At 43.7% G+C, this 27,499-nt stretch overlaps 1 protein-coding gene and 1 pseudogene across 2 annotated transcripts in view; one reads left to right on the forward strand and one right to left on the reverse strand.

Annotated features, from left to right (window-relative positions):
• The window catches only part of NUP160 (nucleoporin 160), a 72,778-nt gene extending 47,143 nt beyond the window's left edge, over positions 1–25,635 (reverse strand). The window contains exons 1-7 of one of the 2 annotated variants that reach the window (XM_010371141.2): positions 25,316–25,635; positions 24,945–25,056; positions 14,199–14,409; positions 13,657–13,879; positions 11,687–11,765; positions 11,026–11,140; positions 9,790–9,948 (exon numbers count right to left, since the gene is read on the reverse strand). In XM_010371141.2, coding sequence (XP_010369443.1) covers positions 9,790–9,948; positions 11,026–11,140; positions 11,687–11,765; positions 13,657–13,879; positions 14,199–14,409; positions 24,945–25,056; positions 25,316–25,517 — 1,101 coding nt within the window. In that variant the 5' untranslated portion in view covers positions 25,518–25,635. The remainder of the gene's footprint in view (positions 1–9,789; positions 9,949–11,025; positions 11,141–11,686; positions 11,766–13,656; positions 13,880–14,198; positions 14,410–24,944; positions 25,057–25,315) is intronic. The other variant, XM_030918399.1, reaches the window with a different exon arrangement.
• LOC115893535 lies at positions 14,790–15,908 on the forward strand (annotated as a pseudogene).
• Positions 25,636–27,499: the final 1,864 nt, after the last annotated feature.

Here is a 27,499-nt window from a genome sequence, read left to right on the forward strand (position 1 = left end):
ACTGTCACTCAGGCTGGAGTGCTATGGCACAATTTCCACTCAGCGCAACATCTGCCTCCTGGGTTCAAGCAATTCTCCTGCATCAGTCTCCCGAGTAGCTGGGATTAATGATGCCCACCACCATGCTTGGCTAATTTTTGTATTTTTAGTACAGTCAGGGTTTCACCATGTTGGCCAGGCTGGTCTCAAACTCCTGACCTCAGGTGATCTGCCCTCCTTGGCCTCCCAAAGTGCTGGGATTACAGGTGTGAGCCACTGCACCTGGCCCCAAACCCTCTGCATAATAATACTATATCATTTGCCTTTTCACTTTGTTGATATTTGCATCAATGATGCAAAACCAATGGTGGGTAAAATTACTGGTGTCTTAACATAAATCAAGGCAGTGGGACCAAACTGAACACCCTTTCAAGAGAAAAACACTCAAGAAACTAGGAGTAAAGGGGAAGCTCCTCAACATGACATAAAGGGCACTTATTAAAAATTCAGGCTGGGCACTGTGGCTCACACCTGTAATCCCAGCACGTTGGGAGGCTGAGGTGGGTGGATTCCTTGAGCTCAAGAGTTGAGACCCGGCAACATGGTGAAACCCCATCTCTATCAAAAACACAAAAAAATTAAACATGTATGGTGGCACACGCCTGTGGTCCCAGCTACTTGGGAGGCTGAGGTAGGAGGATTGCTTGAGCCTGAGAGGTGGAGGTTGTAGTGAGCTGAGATCACGCCACTGCACTCCAACTTGGGTGACAGTGAGACACTGTCTAAAAAAAAATTCACAGATTACTGTTGCATCACGATGAAAAAAAGAAAAATTCACAGCTAACATTATACTTAATGATGAAATACTGATAACTTCTCCCTTAGCAATAAAAATCAGGAATGAGGTAAAGATGCACAGCATGGCCAATATGGTGAAACCTCGTCTCTACCAAAAAACAATACACAAATTAGCTGGGCATGGTGGCACATGCCCGTAGTGCCACCAACTCTACTCTACTCTACAGAAGGCTGAGGTGGGAGAATAGCTTGAACCAGGAGGTTGCAATGAGCTGAGAGTGCGCCACTGTGCTCCAGCCTGAGTGACAGAGTGAAACTCTGTTTCAAAAAAAAAAAAAAAAGACGTAGGTTCTTGACACTTCTATTCAACACTGTACTGGAGGATCTAGCCAGGACAATTACCACCCACCTCCATCCAAAAAAATTTTTAAAAAACCCCACAAGAAAGAAGGAAAAGAAAAGAAAAGAAAGAAAACGCATCTAGATTAGAAAGGAAGTAATAAAACTAACTTTTTTTGTGAGACAGGGTTCTGCTCTGTTGCCCAGGTTGAAGTGCAGTGAGGCAATCAGGAACACTGCAGCCTCAACCTTCCAGGCTCAAGTGATCCTCCCATCTCAGCCCCTCAAGTAGCTGGGACTATAGGAACGAGCTACCACGCTCAGCTAATTTTTGCTATTTTGTAGAGATAGGGTTTCGCCATGTTGCCCAGGCTGGTCTGGAACTCCTGAGCTCAAACAATCTGCCCACCTCGGTCTCCCAAAATGCTGGGATTACAGGTGTGAGCCATTGTAATCAAAAGTTTAGTTGCAAATGACATTATCTTATATAAAGAAAAAAATCCTAAGGAATCCACTATAAAATCTATCAGAACTAATAAATGAGCTCAGCAAGGTTGCAAGATACAATTATGAATATACAAAAATCAACTGTATTTCTGTAAACTTCCAGTGAGCACTCTGAAAATGAAATTAAGAAAATAATTTCATTTATAATAGTATCAAGAAAATTTCACTTACAATAGCATCAAAAAGAATCAAATATTTAAGACAAAATTGAACAAAAGTATAAAACTCATATTCTGAAAACTAAAGCATTCCATGTTCATGGATCAGAAGACTTATATTGCTAAGATGGCAATATTTTATAATATCATCTATAGAGGCAACACAATTTTTATCAGAGTCTCAGCTGACTCCTTTGTAGAAACTGACAAGCTGATTCTAAAACTCATATGGAATTAAATGGGACCCAGAATAGCCAAAACAATCTTGAAAAAGAAGGACAAAGTAAGAGGGCTCATACTTCCTGGTGTCAAAACTTCCTACAAAGCGAGAGTAATCAAGACAGTGTGGTACCGGCACAAGGTCAGATACATAGATCAATGGAACAGAATTGAGAGTCTAGAAATAAAACCATGTGTTTAAGGTCACATGATTTTGAGAAGGGTGCCAAGACCATTCAATGTGTTAAGTACTATCTTTTCAACAAATGGTGCTGAGAAAACTGGGTATCTACAAGCAAAAGAATGAAGTTGAATGCTTACCTCACACTATTAAAAAAAACCCCACAAAACTAAAAAATGAATCAAAGTCCTAACGGACTTTAGGATATAAAAGCTAAAAGTATAAAACTCTGAGAAGAAAACATAAGAGTAAATCATTATGACCCCAGATTTAGCAAAGGATTCTTAAGTTATGGCACTATGAACAAAAGCAACCAAAGAAAAAATAGATAATATGGACTTTATCAAAATTAAAAATGTGTGCTTCATGGGACACCATCAAGAAAGTGAAAAGACAGCTCACATGGTAGAAAATACTACTTGCAAACCATAAATCTGATTAGAGATTTAGATCCAGAATAATATAGTTACAGACTATATAATGATGCTTTGGCAAATGGACTACATATACAATGGTGACTCCATAAGATTAAGTTTATAATACCATTTTTTTTGTTTGTTTTTGAGACAGAATCTTGCTCCATTGCCCAGGCTGGATGGCGCGATCCCAGCTCACTGCAACCTCGGCCTCCGGGTTTCCAACAATTTTCATGCCTCAGCCTTACAAGTAGCTGGGGTTACAGGCACAGGCCACCATGCCCAGCTAATGTTTTGTAATTTTAGTAGAGATGGGATTTCACTATATTGGCCAGGCTGGTCTTGAATTCCTGGCCTCAAGTGATCTGCCCACCTTGGCCTTCCAAAGTGCTAGGACTACAGGCATGAGCCACCACGCCAGCCTGATTACAGAATTCTTACAATTTAATAACAAAAAAGACAAATAAACCAATTAAAAAATGGGCAAATGAGAAGACTGAAGCTGGATCCCTTCCTTACACGATATACAAAAATCAACTCAAGATGGATGAAAGACTTAAATGTAACACCCAAAACTATAAAAACCCTGGAAGACAACCGTAGGCAATCCCATCCTGAACACATGAACGGGCAAAGATTTCATGACGAAGACACCAAAAGCAATCTCAACAAAAGCAAAATTTGACAAGTGGGATCTAATTAAACTTAAAAGATTCTGCACAGCAAAAGAAACTTTCAACCTACAGACAACCTACAGAATGGGAGAAAATATTTGCAAACCATGCATCTGCTGAAGGTCTGATTTCCAACCTCTATAAGGAACTTAAATTTACAAATGAAAGGCAAACGACTTCGTTCAAAAGTGGGCAAAGGACATGAACAGACACTTCAAAAGAAGCTGCATGCCGCTAACAAGCATAGGAAAAAAAGTTCACTATCACTGATCATTAGAGAAATGCAAATCAAAACCACAATGAGATACCATCTCACAGCAGTCAGAATGGCTATTAAAAAGTCAAAAAATAACAGATGCTGGCGAGGTTGCAGAGAAAAGGGAACATTAATACAATGTTGGTGGGACTGTAAATTACTCCAACCATTGTGGAAAGCAGTGTGGTGATTCCTCTAAGAACTAAAAACAGAACTACCATTAGACTCAGCAATCCCATTACTGGGTATATAACCCAAAGGAATACAAATCATTCTACCATAAAGACAAATGCAAATGAATGTTCATTACAGCACTATTCACAATAGCAAAGACATAGAATCAACCTAAATGCCCATCAACGACGGACTGGATAAAACGTGGTACATATACATCATGGAATATATGCAGCCACAAAAAAGAATGAGATCATGTCTTTTGTGGAAACATGGATGGAGGTGGAAGTCATTATCCTCAGCAAAACAATGCAGGAACAGAAAACCAAATACCACATGTTCTCACCTATAAATGGGAGCTAAATGATGAGAACTTATGAACACGAAGAAGGAAACAACAGACATTAGGGTCTACTTGAGGGTGGAGGTTGGGAGGAGGGAGAGGAGCAGAAGAGATAGCTATTAGGTGCTGGGCTTAATTCCTGGGTGATGAGATAATCTGTACAACAAAGCCCCATGACATGAGTTCGCCTATGTAACAAAGCTTCACATGTACCCTCAAACCTAAAACAAAAGTTAAAAGAAAAAGTGGGGAGCCAGGCGTGGTGGCTCATGCCTGTAATCCCAGCACTTTGGGAGGCTGAGGCTGGCGGATCACCTGAGGTCAGGAGTTCAAGACCAGCCTGGCCAACATGGTGAAACCCCGTCTCTACAAAAACACAAAAATTAGCCAGGCATGATGGCGTGAGCCTGTAATCCCAGCTACTTGGGGGGCTGAGGCGGGAGAATCGCTTCAACCTGGGAGGCGGAGGTTGCAGTGAGCCGAGATCACACCACTGCACTCCAGCCTGGTCGACACAGCAACGTTCCATCTCAACAACAACAACAACAACAACAAAAAAGGCAAATGATCTGAATAAACATTTCTCCAAGGAAGATACACAAATAACCAATACGCACTAAAAAGATGCTTGGCATCATTAGTTATCAGGAAATTTAAACAAAAACCATAATGAGATAATACTTCATACCCACTAGGATGTCTAGAATTAAAAAGTCAGAAAATAACAAGTGTTGACAAGTATATAGCAGCAGTATTCATAATAGATAAAAGATAGAAACAACAAAAATGTCCAACACAAATGAAAGAATTCCAACACAAATGAATAAATAAATGGTGGTATACAACTGAAAATTATTCAGCCATAAAAAGAATTGAAACCACATTTGCAAAAATCATAACAGTGAGAAAATTATGACAATGAAAGAGATCTGGGCCAGGCGCAGTGGCTCACACCTGAAATCCCAGCACTTTGGGAGGCTGAGGCAGGCGGATTACCTGAGATCAGGAGAGACCAGCCTGGCCAACATGGCAAAACCCCACCTCTACTAAAAAAATACAAAAAATTAGCCAGGCATGGTGGCATGCACCTGTAACCCCAGCTACTTGGGAGGCTACATCAGGTAAACTGCTTGAACATGGGAGGCAGAGGTTGCAGCAAGCTGAGATCGCGCCACTGCATTCTAGCCTGAGCCACCAAGCAAGACTCTCTCTCTCAAAATATATATATATATAATAAGAGAGAGATCTGATCTAACAAATTCCATCTTTTTATTTTTTTATTTTTAATTTTTGAGACAGAATCTCGCTCCATCACCAGGCTGGAGTGCAGTGGTGCGATCTCGACTCACTGCATCCTCCACCTCCCAGGTTCAAGCGATTCTCCTGCCTCAGCCTCCTGAGTAGCTGGGACTACAAGCACGCGCCACTACGCCCAGCTAATTTTTGTATTTTTAATAGAGACGGGGTTTCACCATATTGGCCAGGAGGGTCTCGATCTCCTGACCTCATGATCCGCCTGCCTTGGCCTCCCAAAGTGTTAGGATTACAGGCGTGAGCCACCGAGCTGACCCACAAATTCCATCTTGTCTTTAATCTCCAAAGTGCCTCTGGTCATTCCTGAGCGTGGGCAAAGCTCACTTTGGGAGAAATTTAGTTTACAGTTTAAATAATAATAGCCCTTCCCCAAAACCAAACCACCTTGGTAAAATGAATGAAAGGTCACCAGGTTAGGAAGACGAGAGGGGCCCGAGTTCATAGTTAAATGATTACCAGTCATTATTCTGGAGGTCATAAGATTTGCAACTTCCCCAATTACTTCCGTAAATAACAACACCATTGTAGCACCTTACACTGGCCTTTTAAAATATGTTTTCGGTTTTTTACATTTCTGGCCCTAGCCAGACGAGCAACTCTTCTGTGGCCCTGACCCAGAAGCAGACTCAGCGCATAGGATGGTTTTCCACACTCCTACAATTGCAACTCCAACCAGTCGGCTGCACTCACAGCCTAGTCCTGCCTGCCAAACTGTCTTTGAAAAACCTGAGCCTCTAAATGTTTGGGGGGCTGATTTGAGTAACAGTAAAACTCCGGTCTCCCGTTTAGCTGGCTCTACGTGTATTAAACTCTCTCTATTCCAATTACTGTTGTGATAAATCAGCTCTATGTATTGGGCAGTCACAGAATGAAGTGCTGACAACACATGCTACATGGATGAACCTTAAAAATATTAAGCTAAGTGAAAGAAGCCAGTCACAGAAAACCACTTATATGATTCCACTGACATAATATGACCAGAATAAGTAACGTTATAGAGACAGAAAATAGATGAGCAGTTGTGCAGAGCTGGGAAGAGATGGGGAAAGGGAAGAATGATAGCTAAGGGTATGGGGTTTCCTTTTGAGGTGATGGAAATGTTCTAAAGTTGACTATGGTAATGGTTGCTCATATCTGTGGATATACTAAAACTCATTGAATTGTATACTTTAAATGGGTGAGTGAATTACATCTCAAGAAAGCTGTTTAAATAAATGAATAGGCTGGGCGTGGTGGCTCATGCCTGTAATCCCAGCACGTTGGGAGGCCGAGGCAGGTGAATCACCTGAGGTCAGGAGTTCGAGACCAGACTGGCCAACATGGTTAAACCCCATCTTAAAAATACAAAAAATTAGCCAGGCATGGTGGCAGGTATCTGTAATCCCAGCTACTCCGGAGGTTGACGCAGGAGAATTGCTTGAACCCGGGAGGCAGAGGTTGCAGTGAGTTGAGGTCACACCACTGCACTCCAGCCTGGGTGACAAGAGCGCGAAACTCCATCACAAAAGAAAAAAAAAAAGAATAAAGTGAACCTGTCATTTCAGAGAAAACAAATGACGGTATTTCTTGCCAATGATATATTTCAAGTTTCAAAGTGAAAACTATAATTTCAGAAAACTTTGTATCCACTAACATGAACTCCAGAGCTTCTCAATATTTAAAAGGCTCTTCTGAGAGATCATTAATGATAATAATTGTGCAGAAAGGGTTAACATAGCAGGCCTGAGGCTGCTCTCCTTAGAAAGGCTTACTTGTACTCTGGGAGGCCGAGGCAGGCAGATCACAAGGTCAGGAGTTCAAGATCAGCCTGGCCAATATTGTGAAACCCCGTGCCTACTAAAAATGCAAAAATTAGCTGGGTGCGGTGGCAGGCACCTGTAATCCCAGCTACTTGGGAGGCTGAGTCAGGAGAATTGCTTGAACCCGGAAGGAGGAGGCTGCAGTGAGCTGAGATCGCACCACTGCACTCCAGCCTGGGGGACACAGCAAGACTCCGTCTCGAAAAAAAAAAAAACAAGAAAAGGAAAAGAACGGCTTGCTTGCAAAGTTGGCAGTGTTCTCATGGTTCCCTAACTGGTAAGAATGGTTTACTGTGCCTAGACTGTTTGCACAAACAATGCAGTTTATGCAGAATATTTGCTGTTTTCCTTCCAGGAGACTGGAAATTTGGTACATGCTAGGCAGAGGGTCCCTATATGACCAGTCCCCAATAACAATCTTGGGCACTGTGCCTCTAGCGAGCTTTCCTGGGAAACAACATTTTACACATGTCATCACAATTGAGTGCTGGAAGAATTAAGCACGTCCTGTGAGACTCTACTGGGAGAGGACTCTTCGACGATTGTGTCTGGCCTCAGACTTCACTCCATGTGCCTTTTCCCTTTACTGACTTTGCTTTGTTATCTTTTCACTGTAATACATCTTAGCTGTCAGCAGAACTACATACTGAGCCCTATGAGTCCTTTCAGAGTATTACTGGACATGGAGGTGAGGTGGTCTTGGGGATTGCCCCCCAAAACAGTAATTTAGGTATTGCATAATAAAACATGCCAACCCACATCCAGCCAGTTTTAATTTCTAATAAGGTAAATATCCATAGATATAACCCACATAAACAAAAGCTCTTTGCAGTTCTCGGTAAGAGTGTGTAATAGGGTCCCAAGACCAAAAGTTTGAGAACCACTATTTTAGTTTGACAAACTAATTATAACGGCCGGGCGCGGTGGCTCAAGCCTGTAATCCCAGCACTTTGGGAGGCCGAGACGGGCGGATCACGAGGTCAGGAGATCGAGACCATCCTGGCTAACACAGTGAAACCCCGTCTCTACTAAAAATACAAAAACTAGCCGGGCGAGGTGGCGGGCGCCTGTAGTCCCAGCTATTAGGGAGGCTGAGGCAGGAGAATGGCGTAAACCCAGGAGGTGGAGCTTGCAGTGAGCTGAGATCTGGCCACTGCACTCCAGTCCGGGCGACAGAGCGAGACTCCGCCTCAAAAAAAAAAAAAAAAAAAACTAATTATAACATGTCGAGGAGACTGATTAACAGGATGTTACATGAGTAACAATGGAAGGAACTAAGGAAGTTAGAGCAGGGTCAATTCTCCTACCACCTATAACCTACACACAGAGAAGAGCGTACTTAGGGGAGATAGATAGGTATGTTCAAACAGTTCAAGGGTTGTCCTCCAGAAGAGAGAATAGAACAATTATGTGCAATCAAGAGAAATGTCTTGATAGAATGATACTTTTGGGCCACAATATTAGGAAAAAACTGCAAGAATGAGCTCTTCCTCTTCCCTTCCATTCTGTTCCTGAGCAATCCAGTCCAAAAACCAATAGGTACGTAGAGCAAGGTAGATACCCTTGCTGGCCAGAAGGTAAGGGTCGGGGACCTGGGGGGGGTTGGGCTTCGGCATAGGGAGGTTGTTCTTCAGTCTGAACAGGCTGAAGGGAATATCGGTGCAGGCATGTCCCAGCACAGGAGTGAGAACACTAGTGAGTGGGAAGGGCATGTGTGCAGGGGTGATATGGCCGGGTGTGATGAGGCAAGAGCCTAGGGACGTAAGAAGAGTGTCCACATTTGGGACTGCCTGACTTCGGGGGGAAGAGCAGCAACAGTTTCAGAGGGCTTCCACGTGGACAGAAAGCTTGGTGCAGGGTGGAAACTCAGGTTGGGTGAGGAGGAGGTCCACTGCATGGGGGCAGTCTGGTGGTCTCAGGGCCCAAACAGGGTAAGGAGGACATCCACATTGGAGGAGCAGTGTGGAGTGGGCTATGAGAGCCCAACAGAAGTGAGAAGGGCATCCGGGAAGGGAAGTGACCTAGCATGGGGACTCAGTGGGGGAATCAGAGCCCCCGCATAGTAATGGAGACAGAGCCTACCTCACTGATCTGTTATTAGGATTAAATGGATAAGACGCATATAACATATGAGCCCAGAGTAAGCACAATCCCAGTGTTTGCTATTATTAATGTCCATAAAGGGCCTGGCACAGCGCCAAACACAGAATACTCAACAAATGGCTGTTTATTAAATGATTACACTATTACCTCACATCCTACATATCTCATCTACAGACAGCAGCTACTGTCCGGATGCTAAGCAAATTTATTTAGAAAAATTAACTTAACCATAACCACTTAACACCTACATCCTTTCAGGAATTCTGTGTTTTTCACCTAGACTTCCTAATTTGCTCTTCTTGTTTAGTTTTGGTTAACTTTTCCTTTCATATTACTTTAAACTCTCTACTTCCTTTCATACTGACCCTCCTTCAAGATCTTCTAATTCACACAGTAGCACAAACCCAACCAACACCTCAGAAACACATCTAGGTCGGTGAAAAGAGCTTGAACAGACTCAGAGTCTACAGCCATTTCTCCACATCAGTACACACAGAATAACTTGGTATGTGTCTTATTTGTTTCATACCTGTCCTTGTTTTGGTGCATGCATGTATATCCCTATGTAGAGTCCCATGGCAGGGGAATAAGCAAGCCGTAATTTGTGTCCAGTTCCAGCAGTGAGCCGAAGGTCTTTCTTTACAGGGACATACTCCAGCATGTCAGCTACCATCAGGCACATTTGCTCCTGTCCAGGAAAACAGTTAATAGGTGATATTCAAGGGATATTCAGGCTAGAAGAACATACCTTTTGAAAGGATGGACCTTTCATTATATCTACCACTCTATCTAGTTTATCTGCTAAAAGACCTTACAGGTTTTTGTTTTAAAAGGGCTAACACGGGCCGGGCGCAGTGGCTCACTTCTGTAATCCCGGCATTTTGGGAGGCCAAGGTGGGTGGATAACCTGAGGTCAGGAGTTCGAGACCAGCCTGGCCAGTATGGTGAAACCCCATCTCTACTAAAAAATACAAAAATTAGCCAGGTGCAGTGGTGCATGCCTGTTATCCCAGCTACTTGGGAAGCTGCGGCAGGAGAATCACTTGAACCTGGGAGGCGGAGGTTGCAGTGAGGTGAGATTGCGCCATTGCATTCCAGCCTGAGTGACAGTTTCAGGGAAAAAAAAGAGGGGGGGGATGGGGGGCTAACATGTAAAACATCTCTTCAGTCTGAAATATAAGATCAGACTTATATAAAATATAAGCTGTATTTTTTTAGATGAATCTTGAAAACCATTTTACCAACTTACATTTTTAAAACATATTAGTTGCTCTTAAATGAAAGATCCAGCCTGGGTAACATGGCAAAACCCGGTCTCTACAAAAAATACAAAAATTAGCCAGCTGTGGTAGCACGAGCCTGTAGTCCTAGTTATTTGAGCAGCTGAGGTGGGGAATAGCTTGAGCCCGGGAGGCAGAGGCTGCAGTGAGCTGCATTCATGCCACTGTACTCCAGCCTGGGCGACAAAGTGAGACTGTCTCAAAAAATAAAAATTTTTAAAAAAGAAAAAAAAGTGAAATGTATACTTTGTAATACTCTTTCAGTGTTCCTGTAAGATTGATAATTTTTCCAAATAAAAAGACAATAAGTTAGGAGGAAAATATATGCAAAATAAAGCTAAATGAAACTGTCTGAATCTGGAAGTGACCAATAATTTCCAAACTAATTGATCTGATCATCTTTAAGAGAAACAGCAAAATTTATTTCAATTCTCATGATTCACAATGCTATTTTAACTTACAGCAACTATAAATGTAGCACTTACCTTGTAAGACCACATTCGTAGTTTATGATCCTGACACAGAGCAAAAATGAAGGCATCATGCTCCACACAATGAACAGCAAGACTGAGGGGACGATCTGAAGGCGACTGGTCACCCCTAAAACATAAGACCCAGTTTTAGAGTTTTACTGCTGCAAAGTATCTGATCATTAGAATTTGCAACTCAAGAAATATAATAAAATTATAAATGTACACTCTTAGCAGAAGGACCAAGAGCTTATATGCTGGTATAAGACAACTACGTTTCTATTTGGTTTATCACCAATTACTATAATAAAATTTAAAAGGCTCTACATAACAATGGAAGACTGTTTCCTTTTGTATTGTTTTCCTTTAACCATCAAAAACTTTCTACTTCTAATAATTTTACACGAAACTGGATTTGGGTAAGTCAGGGCAGAGCACTGAACTGTATATTCTGAGAATATAAACAGTAGGCTGGTTTATGCTGTCAAAGCATCCAATTGTAGACGAAATGGACTTGGGAGTGTGGCTTTCCTCAGATGGAATTTGATTTTATTCTGACTGTTCTCCTTTCCAGTATAATGTTTGCCTTGGAATAAGACTGGAAACAATAACTGCCGACCAGTGCAAAAAGATTAAATTCTTGGGCCCTTTGATTTACCTACCAGACACCTCTCACCTGATAGCTGTTGGCATCCAGCCTGTAAGCAATCGTTGCATTACTGAACTCTGTTTCAGCTCCACAACTGACACCATACCTGCAATGATACCCAAGGCACCTCTTGAACACACTTTGAGAAACCCAAAGGCAAGAATGATGTAACCATGAACAAAGTCTTTATAATAGGCAACAGGCTTCTGTATTTCTGTACTAACAAAGTTTTAGGACGTAACTTTCCTACATATATCACACCTAAAATATTTTGAACCATTATTAGATCCATAAAAATAGCATTTTTATACTTCTCGTGGAAGTTTTTGCCTTTTACAGACAGTAACCCATATTGCCACCCAGCAGAATCACTTCATTCTTTCCAAAACAATCCCTAGGTACCTTTCCTGTGCCAGGCACAGTCCTAGATGGTGGTGACATAGCAGTAAACAAAACAAATTTTAAAACTCCTGTCCTCATGGAACTTATATTCCTTCAGGGGAAGGGGAGAAGCAGAGACAGCTAAATTAAGTAGAATGGCAGTAAGTCAGAAAAATAAAGACACAAAAGGAGTACAGAGAATGCCAAGACATAGGGAGGGCAGGCAGGGGCACTGCAATTTTGAAAAGGGTGGTCAGGGAAGGCCTCAACGAGGTGACATTGAGTAAAGACCTAAAGGAGCTGCGGGAATGAGCCAAGCTAGTAGCTGGCTATACCAAACAAATGCCTTGAAGTCGGGATGTCCCAGCATATTCAAGGAATTGCAAGAAGGTATGTGGCTGGTGAAGAGAAGGGGAAGAGTGAACAGATGAAGGTAGAGAGACAGCAGTGGGTCACTCTAGGCCAGTGTAAGGACTCTGGGTTTATTCAGCATAACATGATATATTTAAAACCCAACTTGGGTCATGTTGGCCAGGTGCGGTGGCTCATGCCTGTAATCCCAGCACTTTGGGAGGCTGAGGCAGGCGGATCACTTGAGGTCAGGAGTTCGAGATCAACCTAGTCAACGTGGCAAAACCCTGTCTCTAACAAAAATTCAAAAATTAGCCAGGCGTGGTGGTGGGCACCTGTAATCGCAGCTACTTGGGAGGCCGAGACACGAGAATCGCTTGAACCTGGGAGGTGGAGGTTGCAGTGAGTCAAGATGGCACCATTGCACTCCAGCCTGGGTGATAGTGAGACTGTCTCAAAAGAAAGGAAGGAGGCCAGGTGTGGTAGCTCACGCCTGTAATCCCAACACTTTGGGAGGCTGAGGTGGGCAGATCGCAAGGTTAGGAGTTCGAGACCAGCCTGGCCAACATGGTGAAACCCTGTCTCTACTGAAAATACAAAAATTAGCTGGGTATGGTGGCAAATGCCTGTAATCCCAGCTGCTCAGGAGGCTGAGGCAGGAGAATTGCTTGAACCCAGGAGGCAGAGGTTGCAGTGAGCTGAGATCGCGCCACTATACTCCAGCCTGGGCAACACAGAGAGACTCCCTCAGGTGACCCGCTCCCCTTGGCCTCCCAGAGTGCTGGGATTACAGGTATGAGCCACAGCGTCCGGCCCTTGGGTTTTAAATATATCAGTCCACCTGAGAAGTTTCTGAAGAGGGTTAAGGACAGATCTGGGGAGATGTATATAAAGCTAATACAATAATCCAGGCAAGACATAGTGGCAATTTGGTGCAGGGTATTTAATGTCTTTGTTTCAATTCATTTAATTATGTTATAATGCCTCTATCTCAGGGCAATTAGGCAACTCATCTCTACTACAGGATTTAGAATAGGCTGTCTTATACTTGTCTACTTGTTTTTCCATGCTCCAATATGCTTTATAGTTCCTTATCCACCGTATAAAAGTAAAGCATTAGGGACTCATTAGGCAAGCAATAATGAATGACCAGTTCCGGGGCAGTAGAGATGCAATCCCTGCACTGGATGACGAGGTTGAACTTTTAAGGTCTGTTTCAATGTTAACATTCCTTGTTTAAGTCCATGCTCATTTCCCGTTCTTACCAGGTATGTCATAAGGAGGTAGCTTAAGAACAAAGATTCCCCCAGAAGCACATGGTAAGGCAAACAGGGCCTCCCCATCACTGCTAAGCCAGGCTGTTGAGGCGGTGGAATTAGGAGATATTCCAGGTACTGCTGGAATTAATTGATAGTTGCAAGGATCTGTGAAATCAACTTTTCCAATGTCAGTGAATATTGACTGCATCTGACTTTCAACTACCAACTCCTGTTGAGTAATTAAAAAGAAAAATCTATTAAATCAAAATAACCAGAATTTTGCTCAGTTCCTCTCTATTGCTAAAAAAGTTTTTAAAGTAAAAAACTATAAACTGTCAAGCTTAAGAAAGCCATTCTTTTTAATGAAAACTAATTCTCAACTTAAAATGTATGCCTGATCATTTCAAGTGGTAGCTATCAAAGTATGCTTGGTGAGGGATAATGAGAATCCATATTTCCTTCAATTCCAAAAGATATCGCTCCAGCACTAAATTTGTGACACCCAGAGTAATTTGGGAAATAAAACATACTGCACTTAGCCAACTTACACTCCTATACATCCGGGAGGGGTGTGGTAAAAGTAACCTGTGCACTGTTTGATTGGTTAACATCAAGATTATCACATGATTCTGAGTCTCAGAGACATAAACCCCTCCAGGTAAAACACTGCAATTTTGGAATTTTAGGCGAACGGCATTATTCAACAGATTTATGTCCAGTGACTCCTCCATCAGCTCCAATGTATCTCCAGAGGTCTTCCTGTTGAAAAAGAGACATTTGTTTGAAAAGTTTATGCTTTTCTTTCTCACTGACTGTTGCACTGAAATATATGAGAACAGTGTCCAAGTGAATTCACCAAATTTGAAAATTTTGGATAAACAGATTTGGACCACTTTTGCACTCCAAATCACATTATGTACATTTATAAAAAACAGCATAACAAAATTCAAATTTCATTGTGATTCTGTTACATAGAGACATTTCCAAACTTGATAGGTCATTTATTTAGGATAATATTTTATGCAATTAAACTCTACTATAATAAAAATTAACACCATACCCCGGCCATTGCTTGTAGTGGAATGTGGTCTCCATATATACTACAGCATCGAACAAAACTAACCTTAATAATTGCGGTTATGTCCTGCTTCTATTACTTCTTAACCTGCGATTGCATGCGTGCGCACACATATACACACACAGAGCCTGTGTGCACACACACACACACAAATAGCAATTTTATACATGCGCTTACATGTATGTGCAAAAATATTACTAAAATAAATATTTTAACAATATAAAAATAGCTTTGCAAATTGAACATATCAGGGTTAGTTTCTATACTGATAAGCTATTCTAACTTTTTCTATTACTCCTCAAAAGGAGCTTGTTTTTTTCTTTTCCCCCACCCTTCCCAAAAGGAGCTTGTTTATTAATTCCAGTTGAGGAGCAAGGAGCCACTGGCAGCCACAGATCTCACCGCTGCACAGGCTTTTTAGAACTTCAGCCATAAAAATAGGCAGAATATTCCTTGATCATATTGGTGGTACCTGTCCATTTTCTTATGCAAATTGTGATACAATCCTGACCAACTGCTCAGAATTCATCTCCACTTGGTTCACAGGTGCCACCGGCAGAGTATTTATTTTTAACAAGGTAGTGAACCTGCAGTACAATGAAGCTCAAGATTGGGTCATGGTCACTGGCCGCCACATGGTTTGAGATGTGAGCTGAAAAACTGCAATAGCAAACTGGGATGGATCTATGAGTTTGCCACCAAAGACAGCCAGCATTCCAAGGAAGGCCATGTGATCCTGGAACGTGCTCTAGTTCGAGATTGAGGGCTCTGAGGAGTATGTACTATTTGATAACTGTTTTTTTTTGTTTTTGTTTTTGTTTTTTTTGAGACAAGGTCTCACTCTGTCAGGCTGGGGTGCAGTGGTACAATCATAGCTCACTGCAGCCTCAAACTCCTGGGCTCAGGCAATCCTCCCACCTTAACCTTCTGAGCACCTGGGACTACAGGCGTGCACCACCACACCTGGCTAATTTTTGTATTTTTTAGTAGAGATGGGGTTTCACCATGTTGGCCAGGCTGATCTTGAACTCCTGACCTCAAGTGATCCACCTGCCTCAGCCTCCCAAAGGGCTGGGATTACAGACTATCTGATAACTCTTGAAGAAAAAGAGATAAATTCATCTTTTCTCAGGTCTCCTTCGCTGAAAATAAAATCTACTTAAATACACCGTCACCTTAGCGTCAGAGTCATGAATGGCAGAACAAGAGGTTGTGCGAATCTAAGATGGAACTTTTTTTTTTTTAAGTTATGTATTTTCCATCCAATTGCAGTGTATATAGAGAATATTATGCAGATGCTGTTAATTTTTTCCCCTCTGTTTACATCTTGAGGCAGAAAAGTCTATCTGCAGCTACATGGTAGGCTATGTACGAAAAAAACTGGGGCTATTAGAGTGGAAAAGTGGAAATTTTGAAAGGAAAATATGTCAGAAGTATAGTTTTTTTAAACTCACAGGCTTCGTTTTAAACTTCCTTTTTTTTTTTTTTTTTTTTTTTTTGAGACGGAGTCTCGCTCTGTCGCCCAGGCTGGAGTGCAGTGGTGCGATCTCAGCTCACTGCAAGCTCTGCCTCCTGGGTTCACACCATTCTCCTGCCTCAGCCTCCCGAGTAGCTGGGACTACAGGCGCCCGCCACCACGCCTGGCTAATTTTTTGTATTTTTAGTAGAGACGGGGGTTTCACCGTGTCAGCCAGGATGGTCTCGATCTCCTGACCTCGTGATTCGCCCACCTTGGCCTCCCAATAAACTTTTTTTAAAAAAACCCAGTTATTTCATTGATTTGCTAGCATCAGAGAAGAGCTCCAAATCTGTGCCCAGTGCTAAAGGCTCAGTGTTAGCATGGCTTGTGCTGGCCAGTGTGCCATTTTCTTGCTAGAAATGAACTGTAGCACTACAGCCCATTCTTCCTTGTCAGTCTTGACACAAAGATGTCACCATTTCTAATTATTTGTCACTACATAATTGGTGTTGATAGGAAACTTTTTCTGAAATGGGGCAGAACTGCTGTCTTTTTCCATGTAACTTAAGCATAGTAATATAAATAAAGTAGTAATTGGAAAAAAAAATTAAAAAGGAGCTTGTTATTAACAATGATGGTAAGTTCTGTGAGTGTAGTGATAGCCCCTATGTTCTTACAGCCCAAATATTAATACTATTCCTCTAGGGAAAGTACGTGCATATACACTTGGATGTCCTTAGACCCAGCAAAGTGCCTAGGACAGAGCTAGCATTCAATAAATGCTTTTGATAAAATGCACGCAAACTCAAAAAATAAAAAAAACTTTATTCAAACTCAAGTTGCAACAGAGGAGATAAAGCATTTTGCCCAAGGCCATTAGGTCTGACTTTAAATTCAGATTTAACCCTCCATCCAATGTCTACCTGACTCAGCACAGAAGCTGTCATGTTACTTTAACAAGGATATTTCTTACTTTTGATTTCTAAGTATTTGTCATCTTTAAAAATCACTAGTACATATTTACTTGTCTATGTCCTTGACTCAGTAGGTATGATGTGTCAAAGCCTGTTGCTTTCCTCTTCCTGACCCGGCTCCTTCTCTTCCATCTCTACGATTAAACTAGTACCCTCTTTGTGATCTACTGCAGGTTTATCCTTAGTACCTCTTCCTCAGCAGCACCAGCTGATATTTAGTGATAGTCAAAGGAGGCGGCTCTACTTCTTGCTGGGGTCACATCTTTCCTAGAATGATGAAATGACTCTTTCTTGCAGAACAAACCAAGATTAAAAATTTAACCAATTAGTTTTATTTTTCTTCTTTTTAAATTTTTATTTTTTTAAAGGTGGGGTCTCACTGTGCTGCCCAGGCTGGTCTTGAACTTCTGGGTTCAAGTGATCCTCCCACCTCAGCCTCCCAAAGTGCTGTGATTACAGACGTGAGCCACCACACCCAGCTAGTTTATTTTTCTTGACTTCTAGCTCCTAGTTTTATCGAATTTGCTTCTCTCAAGTAAATATATTCTTATATTTTATTAAAATTATTCTAGGCTGGGCGCGGTGGTTCAGGCCTGTAACCCCAGCACTTTGGGAGGCCAAGGAGGGTGGATCACGAGGTCAGGGGATCGAGACCATCCTGGCTAACACAGTGAAACCCCATCTCTACTAAAAACAAAAAAATTAGCCAGGCGTGGTGGTGGGCGCCTATAGTCCCAGCTACTTGGGAGGCTGAGGCAGGAGAACCGCTTGAACCCGGGAGGCGGAGCTTGCAGAGAGCTGAGATCGCGCCACTGCACTCCAGCCTGGGTGACAAAGTAAGACTCGGTTAAAAAAAAAAAAAATTATTCTGACTATGTCTTTTTCCAAGCATCTCATCATCTCAAATTCCCTTCATTGTAATTAACTTCCTTTTTTCAAGTAGTTTCTAAAGTTTTTTTTCTCTCCCTCCATTTTTTGAGACAGGGTCTTGCTCTGTCACCCATGCTGGAGTGTCACCCATGCTGGAGTGAGTCACCCATCTTGACTCACTACAACCTCCACCTACCAGGTTCAAGTGATCCTCCTACCTCAGCCTCCCAAGTAGCTGGGACTATGGGCTCACACCACCATGTTCAGCTATTTTTCAAATGTTTTATATAGGGCCCCACTACGTTGCTCAGACTGGTCTTGAACTTCTGGGCTCAAGTGATCTTCCTGCCTCAGCCTCCCAAAAGTGAGCCATCACACCAGGCCTTTTTTCCTTCCTTTTCAGTGAATGTTCCCTTGACTAATGACAGGAGAAATCTTACCTGAAAAGTATCCCACCACAAATTCTTCTTTTACTGAAACTCAGCCTTTATTCCCAGAACTGTCATCTTTGACATATCTAACTATTTTGGTTGCTTTTGATTCAGTCGACTTATCTTACCCATAACTGAGGAGAAAAAATATCTATGTTATGAATAAATCCAGGCTTTTCTTTTCATAGAGCTAAAAGAGTTTTTTGTTTGTTTTTTGAGACTGAGTCTCGCTCTGTCGCCCAGGCTGGAGTGCAGTGGTGCGATCTTGGCTCACTGCAACCTCCACCTCCTGGGTTCAAGCAATTCTCCGACCTCAGCCTCCTGAGTAGCTGGGATCACAGGCACCCGCCATCACACCCGGCTAATTTTTGTATTTTTAGTAGAGACAGGGTTTCACCATGTTGGCCAGGTTGGTCTTGAACTCCTGACCTCAAGTGATCCACCCACCTCGGCCTCCCAAAGTGCTGGGATTACAGGTGTTAGCCACCATGCATGGCCCTCTTACTTGATCTCTTAGCATCATTCCACATACTTGACCTTGCCTTCCTTTTTAAACAGTCTCTTCTCATGAATCCTATGATACTACTCTTTCCCAGGTTTCCTCCCACATTCCTGTCCATTTCTTCCCCTTCTCCTTGACCTGACCCCTATATGCTAGATTTCCTCAAACCTTGATCCTGGATCATCTTCTCTCACTGTACACTTTCTCCCAAGGCACATCTTATCTACTCTCAAGGATGTAAGTACCTTTTCAGCGCTGATGATTTCCCAGAGCTACTTTGCTTCTGGTAACTCATGACATCAGCACAATTTTCTGGATCCTCAACTTCATCTCTGAATAATTCCTTTGCTTTCCTGCCTTATGGTTAAAGTTGGATCCTGAATCTCCCGTGAGGACAGTGACCCAAGTTTTCTCTACTATGCCCTTTGCAGTGGGGCCTCAAGGAGAACATACAGATGTCCTTGTTCCCCACTGGCATTCTAGGCCACTGTTCCTCCTCTGCTACCCGAATCACTCAGCTCTGAAGCTCACGGAATGAGATACCACCTGCCACCCATGCTCACTGCAGTTGATTTTAGCTCTTGGCCCACTGTCACTCTCTCCCACACTACTCTTGCCATAATTGTTAATGATTTCAGTATCAGGGCCAGGTATGGTGGCTCATGCCTATAATCCCAGCATTTTGGGAGGCCAAGACAGGAGGATTTCTTCAGCCCAAGAGTACAAGATCAGCCTGGGCAACATAGCAAAACTCTATATCTACAAAATAAAAAAATTAGCCAGGCATGGTGATGCCTGCCTGTAATCTTAGCCATTTGGGAGGCTGAGATGGGAGGATCGATTGAGCCTAGGAGTTCAGGCTGCAGTAGGCCATGACTGTGCTACTGTACTCCAGCCTGGGTGACAGAGTGAAACTCTGACTCTAAAAAAACAAACAAACAAATGAACAAACAATATCCAGTTATCCTAATACTCCACCTTCTCAGTTTCCCAAATTCCTTTCCTCTAGTGATTGCTCTCAACTGCATGTACTAGGTCATTCCCAACTGTACATAGATATATTAGTATATTTTCTCTATGTTCCTCCCTTGCTCTCCAACTACCATGTGATTTCTCTGCTTCCCTTACAGCAATATACCTTGAAAGGGCTGTTCTATACTCATAACTCCTCTGCTCCCTTTCTCTCTTGAACCCACTCCACTGAGGCTTTTGTATGACTACTGCAGCAATTCCTGACCAGGTCACCAATGACCTCCATGATCCAAAGGCCAGTTTTCATTTCTCATCTTGCCTGGCTTAAATGCAACACTGTCAGTTTTTCACTCTCCTCCTCCTTGAAATATTTCCTTTAGCTTCTGGGATGCCACGTTCTTTGTTCAACTCTTACTTCAGTTACTCCTTCTTGGGCTCCTTTGCTGGTTCCTCATTTTTCTAAATGTTGTTGTGTCCCAGGGTTTAGTCCCAGACCGCTCTACTCAAGTGGCTCTCAACTGGGGGCGATTCTTCCTCACTCACCAGGATATTAAGCAATATCTAGAGATATTTTTGGTTACTGTAACTGGGGTAGAAGTGATCGTATAGATGTGCCATTGGTAGGCAGAGGGTAGAGGCCGGGAATGCTGTTTAACAACCTATCACATATAGGACAGCCACCCACAATGAAGACTTAGCTGACAATAATAGTGCAGAAGGTGAAAAATCCTAATTTATTCTCACTTTCTAGGTGATCTTATTCAGTAGAATAGCTTTACGCACCATCTAATGCCAACAATTTCACAATCTGTATCTTCAGCCTGACTTCTCCACTCAACTCCTGACTACTGTCTCAGCACTCACTTGGATATCTAACAGGCATTTCAGATTACAACTGTCCAAAACAGAACTCCTGGACTCACTGAACCTGAAGAAAACAAACAAAAGTACCTGCTTCACCTATACTTTTTTCCATCTCAATGACATCTCCCTAACTTCCAATTGCTCAAGCCAAAAATCTAGGGCTCACCTCTGACTCTTTTCTTTCTGTATACTCCCCATCCAACGCAATAGTAATTCTAACAAATCCACCTTGAAAACATATCCACAATCAGAACATTTCTCACTGCCTCTGTCACTACCACCCTGATCTAAGCCACTATGTCTGAATTGTGGCACCAGCCTCCTAATTGGTCTCCCCACACCCACCCTTTCCCCCACCACACTCTATTCTCAAGACGGCAGTCAAAGCAATCCTTTAGAAACTCAGATCTTAGATCATGTCATCCTCCACTTAAATCTTCCACAGCTTCTTCTCATCTTACTCAGAGCAAAAGCTGAAGCTTAAAATAACCAACAAAGCCCTGATCTGGCCTTAAGCTATCTCTTTCTTATTATTCTACCCTTTGTTCACTCAGCTGCAGACTCCTGGCTCCTTTCCACTCTTTGAACACAACAAGCTCCTGCTTCAGGGTTCTTTGCACTTACTATTCCTTTTTCTTGGAGGGCTCCACCTGAAATATTCATTCCCCAGATATCCTTTCTTCTGCTCAAATGCCAACTTACCCCTGGCTTTTGCCCAACCACCCTACATAAAACATTAACTGCCACAGGCATTCCTCTTCCCTCTTACACTGTTCCCCTTTCCCTATTCCATTTATCAACTGACAAACTGTCAGAGGCATGTGAACTTGAACGACTCCATCTTTTTTTTTTTTTTTTTTTTTTTTTTTGAGACGGAGTCTCGCTCTGTCGCCCAGGCTGGAGTGCAGTGGCCGGATCTCAGCTCACTGCAAGCTCCGCCTCCCGGGTTCACGGCATTCTCCTGCCTCAGCCTCCCGAGTAGCTGGGACTACAGGCGCCCGCCACCTCGCCCGGCTAGAACGACTCCATCTTGAATAGGAGTTGGGTAAAATGAGACTGAAACCTACTGGGATGCATTCCCGGACAGTTAAGGCATTCTAAGTCACAGGATGAGCTTAGGAGGTCGGCACAAAATACAGGTCATAAAGACCTTGCTGATAAAACAGGATGCAATAAAGGAGCAAGCCAAAACCCATCAAAACCAAAATGGTGACAAGGGTGACCTCTGGTCGCCCTCACTGCTACACTCCCACCAAGGCCATGACAGTTTACAAATGCCATGGCAACATCAGGAAGTTACCCTGTATGGTTTAAAAAGTGGAGGCATGAATAATCCATCCCTGTTTAGCATATCTTCAAGAAATAACCATAAAAATGGGCAACTAGCAGCCCTTGGGGCTACTCTGTCTATGGGGTAGCCATTCTTTTATTTATTTACTTTTTTTTTGAGATGGAGTTTCGTTCTTGTTGCCCAAGCTGGAGTGCAATGGTGCAATCTCAGCTCACTGCACCCTCCACCTCCTCGGGTCAAGCTGTTCTCCTGCCTCAACCTCCCAATTAGCTGGGATTACAGGCATGTGCCATCACGCCCAGCTAATTTTGTATTTTTAGTAGAGACAGGGTATCACCATGTTGGTCAGGCTGGTCTCGAACTCCTGACCTCTCAAACTCCTGACCTCAGGTGATCCACCTGCCTCGGCCTCCTAAAGTACTGGGATTACAGGCGTGAGCCACCACACCTGGCCTCCTTTACTTTCTTAATAAACTTGCTTTCACTTTGTACTGCGGACTTGCCCTGAATTCTTTCTTGTGTGAGATCTAAGAACCCTCCCTTGGGGTCTGGATCGGCACCCTTTTCCTGTAACAAAACTACATGTACTTGGGTTTTTTTTGGTTATTGTTGTTGCCTATCTTCCTCCATGAGAGTAGGGACTTTGTTTTGTTCCCTGCTATATCCCTATTCCCTAAAAATGGACTGAAATATATTAGGCAAGCAAATTTTCTTTATTTCTTCCTGTTTTTGTAAAAGAGATGGGGTCTTACCCTGTTTCCCAAGCTGGAGTGCAGTGGCATGATCAGATCTTCCCGCCTCAGCCTCCTGAGTGGTTAAGATGAAAGGCACACGCCACCCCGCCTGGCTTATTTTTAAAAAATCAGGCCAGACATGGTGGCTCACGCCTGTAATCCCAGCAAGTTGGGAGGCTGAGAATGGGGCACTGCTTGAGTCCGGCAGTCCAAGACCAGCCTGGGCAACAAGGCAAAACCCCATCTCTACAAAAACAAATAGAAAAATCAGCTGGGCATGGTGGCGCATACCTGTAATCCCAGCTACTCGGGAGGCTGAGGTGGGAGGGTCACTTGAACCCAGGAGGCGGAGACTGCAGTGAGCCATGATTGCACCACTGCACTCCAGCCTGGACAACGGAGCCACCAGACTGTCTCTCAAAAATAAAAAAAAAAAACAGAAAGAAAAAAGAAAAAAAATTTTTTGTAGAAATGGGGTCTTGAACTCCTGGCCTCAAGAGATCCTCCCACCTCAGCCCCCCAAAGTGCTGGGATTACAGGTGTGAGCCACTGTGCCCAGCCAAAATATTTAATTAAATGAAATTTGTATCTCTAACATAAAGTCTCTCTTTTGAGCCTTAGACCTGTAAATTTCAATGCCTACTTGACATTTCCAAAGGGCTGCTCCCCAGGTACTTCAAATTTACTATGTCCAATAGCGTTATTCATATCTTTCCAAAAGCCATCTTCTATGTATCTCTGTAAATGGCAACCCCTCCCCATTCACATCTGGTTAGTCACATGAGACACCAGGGAGCTGTCCTTGTTCTCTCCTTTTCTTTTACCATCCCTTACCCCATATTCAATCCACCACCAAGTCCTAGTGAATCTATCTTCCAAAGGTATCTTAAATCCATCTACTTTTCTATTTCTAGTCATTCCCACAATTGAACCACCAGCAACCCTTACTTGGGCCATCATAAAAGCAAACATTTTTTTGCATTATACCCATCTAATCCAAATCCACTTTCCACAAAGTAGACTGAGATCTTATAAAAATATATTTTAAAAACTTTAGATTCAGGGGTACATATGCAGGTTTGTTACATGAGTATATTGTGTATATATTCCTATATACATGAGGTTTGGGCTTCTAATGATCCTGCCGCCCAAGTTGTGAACACAGTAACTGATAGGTTTTCCAACCTCTGCTCCCTCCTCTCCTTTTGGAATCCCCAGTGTTAACTGTTCCCATCCAAAAATGCAATTTTGATGTTAGTAACTCTTTAAAAACCTATTCAAGTATTACTCAGTGTACTTAGGATAAAATCCAAAAATGCTTAAAAATGGCCTAAGGGTCCCTCATGGTCCGAGTCCTGCCTACCTCTCCAGCCTCAGTATCTCACATCACTTTCTGTTTTACCCACTGCACTTAAGCCACAGATCTTTGGTCAGTTCCAAACCTGCCACATTCCTTCCACTTTGTGACCTTTGCATATGGTGATCCTACTTGCTGGACTCCTCTCTGTCCACTCCCCATGCCTGGCTAACCTCGTGTCCTTTAGATCTCAGGGTAACTGTGAAAGCCTTTCCCTGTCCCACTAATTACATTTGGTCCTCTCATTAGCCTCTCGTAACCCCTACATTTTTCCTCTAGGGCAAGTTTTCCTCCACAAAATTTCCCCATGAAAAGTGAGTCCACAACTATTCTGACATTGCTACAACGTCTTGCATGATGAAGATGGCAGTTTTGTTCATTTCGTCCTGGTACCTAGCACAATGCCTGACATATTGAAGCTCGAACATATTTGTACAATGAAGGAAGCTGTAAAGCACTATAAAAACATAATGGGTTCATGTTTAAAACTAGTCTTATGGGCTTTATCCCCCTAAGCTACATTCCCTCTGCTTTTGGTGTTGCTTGGTGTGTGTGTGTGTTGGTGGGGGGGGGGGGAGGGTAAACTCTTCTAGAACTCTGTGTCTCAGTTTTCCCGATTCTGATACGAACTGAAAAAAAAAAAACTTTCTCTTTCCCTAAGTGTCAATTACCGCTTCTAGAATAGCACTTTGGGAACAGCAGCGAAAATTTATACACCAAACCCTACCTTCCAGGGGGAGTTTGGCGAACCACAGCACTTACCAATGAATGAACCTGTTTCTGGTTACGGAGAACAACTTGCCACTCTCCACATAGTAAAAGCCTCCCGCGCTCTCACTGTATTTTACGGCGCCAGCCACGGCATTTGCAGTCCCTGCAAAATGAACATGGTCAGCCTGCACACGCGTCTTCTGAGAAATGACAGGGACTAAGGGACCTGACAAAGCAGAGGGTGACAGACTGACAACCCATACAAAGAAAAGAGGAGAACGTCGGACATCAAGGAATCTCTGATCCCGGGGCTGGAGGCATGTGGACTCAGGAGGATGAACCCAGGAGTCAGAGACCCTAGGACCTATGAGAGGAGCCCGAGGGGACAGATCGGATCGCGCCCTCCCTGGCCACTTCCGTACCAATGCTGCAGACTGTGAATTCCCGAAAGTGCCTCGGCCTTTCGCGCTCAGCGCCGCTTAGCTCCACGAAGCTCCGTTCCAGGGCTCCCGCCGCCGCCATCTTCCCGCCGTCGCCGCGATGCCCGACGGGACAAAGGCAGGGCCGCGCGGCTACCGTCACTTCCGGGGGCGGGGCGGGCGGAGCTGCGGACGGGTGAAGCATCCCGGGAGTAGAAAGGGGGCTCCGGCCCTTCGTTGCGGGGCTTCCACCGGGAGAATGAGGATGGGCAGCGAGGAATCTAGAAGAGAAGGGGGCAGGGGAGGCCGACTGTATCTGCTGGAATCTTCGAGTGGCCGGCTGGAATGCCTCCGGAGGGCAGTGCCCTCTTCTCAGCGGCCGCAGGGCAGGGGGCGGGGCCGGGTTTGTTTCTGTTTCTAAAACGCGGGGCTGAGTCTCCCAGGAGGGGCGAGGTCCGGGGAGGCCCGGCCTTTGGGCCTCCTCTGCCGGATCCGGGTTTTTGGTCACCTCTCCCTCGGTTAGGGTGTCCGTCTGTAAATCTTTGCCGATCCTCCCGTCGCTCTTCAGTGGCGACACTTGGGATGGCGGGGTGAGGAAGGGGTAGTGAGGGAAAGGCCTTTGGTTTTGGTCTTTTTTCCCCCCAAAAGACTGTATTCGTGTATTTCTGTATAATGAAACGTAATGTGGTAAACCTTGATGCTGCCACCTGCTGAGGTTACCTGAGTGCTACTCACTTGGATACGTGAAAAGAATTTGCCATTCATTCCAACCGTGATCTTGCACTTGGCTGTCAATGCAATAAGGGCCCATAGTGGATGTTTAGAAGATATTGTGGGAGTAGATGTTCAAAATAGGGGAAAATGCTAATCTCCAGCAGGGAAGGTTTTGTTCCTTAGTGATAGCCAACGCTTGTTGGTCACTTCTATTACCAGTGACCACAGCCATTGCCTGTCATTCTCCGTTTCATTTATCTGGTTCCGACCATCATTTCCTACCTTTCCACTTCACTCCCTCTGGGACACCAACTTTGGCAGTGCAGCCCATCATTCTACCTGAAATCCATTGTTATACAAGCTCTTCACTGTCCCTCACTTCTTTGGAGTTTCTTCCTTATCCTGAATACCATTAAATTACTTCATTGCCTAACTCTTTATCGGTAAAAACTTCGATTACATTCAAATCTGTAGCTGAACATGCCTGAAGAAAACTATACACCAAGGTCGGGTGTGGTGGCTCATGTCTGTAATCCCAGCACTTTGGGAAGCCAAGACGTGAGGATCACTTGAGGTCAGGAGTTCGAGACCAGCCTGGCCAACATGGTGAAACCCGGCCTCTACCAAAAATAGAAAAATTAGCCGGGCGCAGTGGCTCACGCCTGTAATCCTAGCACTCTGGGAGGCAGAGGTGGCCGGATCACGAGGTAAGGAGTTCCAGACCAGCCTGGCCAACATGGTGAAACAGTAAGATACAAAAAATTAGCCGGGCATGGTGGTGCGCGCGCCTGTAATCCCAGCTACTCGGGAGGCTGAGGCAGGAGAATCACTTGAACCCGGGAGGCGGAAGTTGCAGTGAGCCGAGATCGCGCCATTGCACTCCAGCCTCGGTGACAGAGCAAGACTGTCTCCAAAAAAAAAAAAAGAAAGAAAGAAAAGAAAAAGAAAAAGAAAAATTAGCGGGGGCATGATGGTGCGTGCATGTAATCCCAGCTGCTTGGGAAGCTGAGGCAGGAGAATCACTTGAACCTGGGAGGCGGAGGTTGCAGTGAGCCGAGATCGCGCTGTTGCACTCCAGCCTAGGCAACAACAGCTAAACTCCATCTCAAAAAAAAGAAAGAAAACAGAAAACTATACACCCATACTGACATGCCTCCCTCTAACTCCATCAGGACCATGTACCTTGAGTGGACCTATCATGCTGCCTGGCAAACACATTGTATTTGCCTTCTCCATTTACTGTTCTAAATGAGTGTTTCATAACTCGCGTAACCTCCACTGCCTCCTTCATCATCTTGACTCTCAACTTGCTTCTTCATTTAGAAAATTAAAGCAATCAGAGGCTGAGATGGAAGGATGGCTTGAGGCCAGGAGTTCAAGACAAGCCTGGGCAACACACCCCCATCTCTAATAATTTTTTTTTTTTTAAATTAGCCAGGCATAGTGGTGTCCGTCTGTAGTCCCAGCTATAGG

Source organism: Rhinopithecus roxellana, chromosome 15 (genome assembly GCF_007565055.1).
Source record: "Rhinopithecus roxellana isolate Shanxi Qingling chromosome 15, ASM756505v1, whole genome shotgun sequence".
Lineage (NCBI taxonomy): Eukaryota > Metazoa > Chordata > Mammalia > Primates > Cercopithecidae > Rhinopithecus > Rhinopithecus roxellana.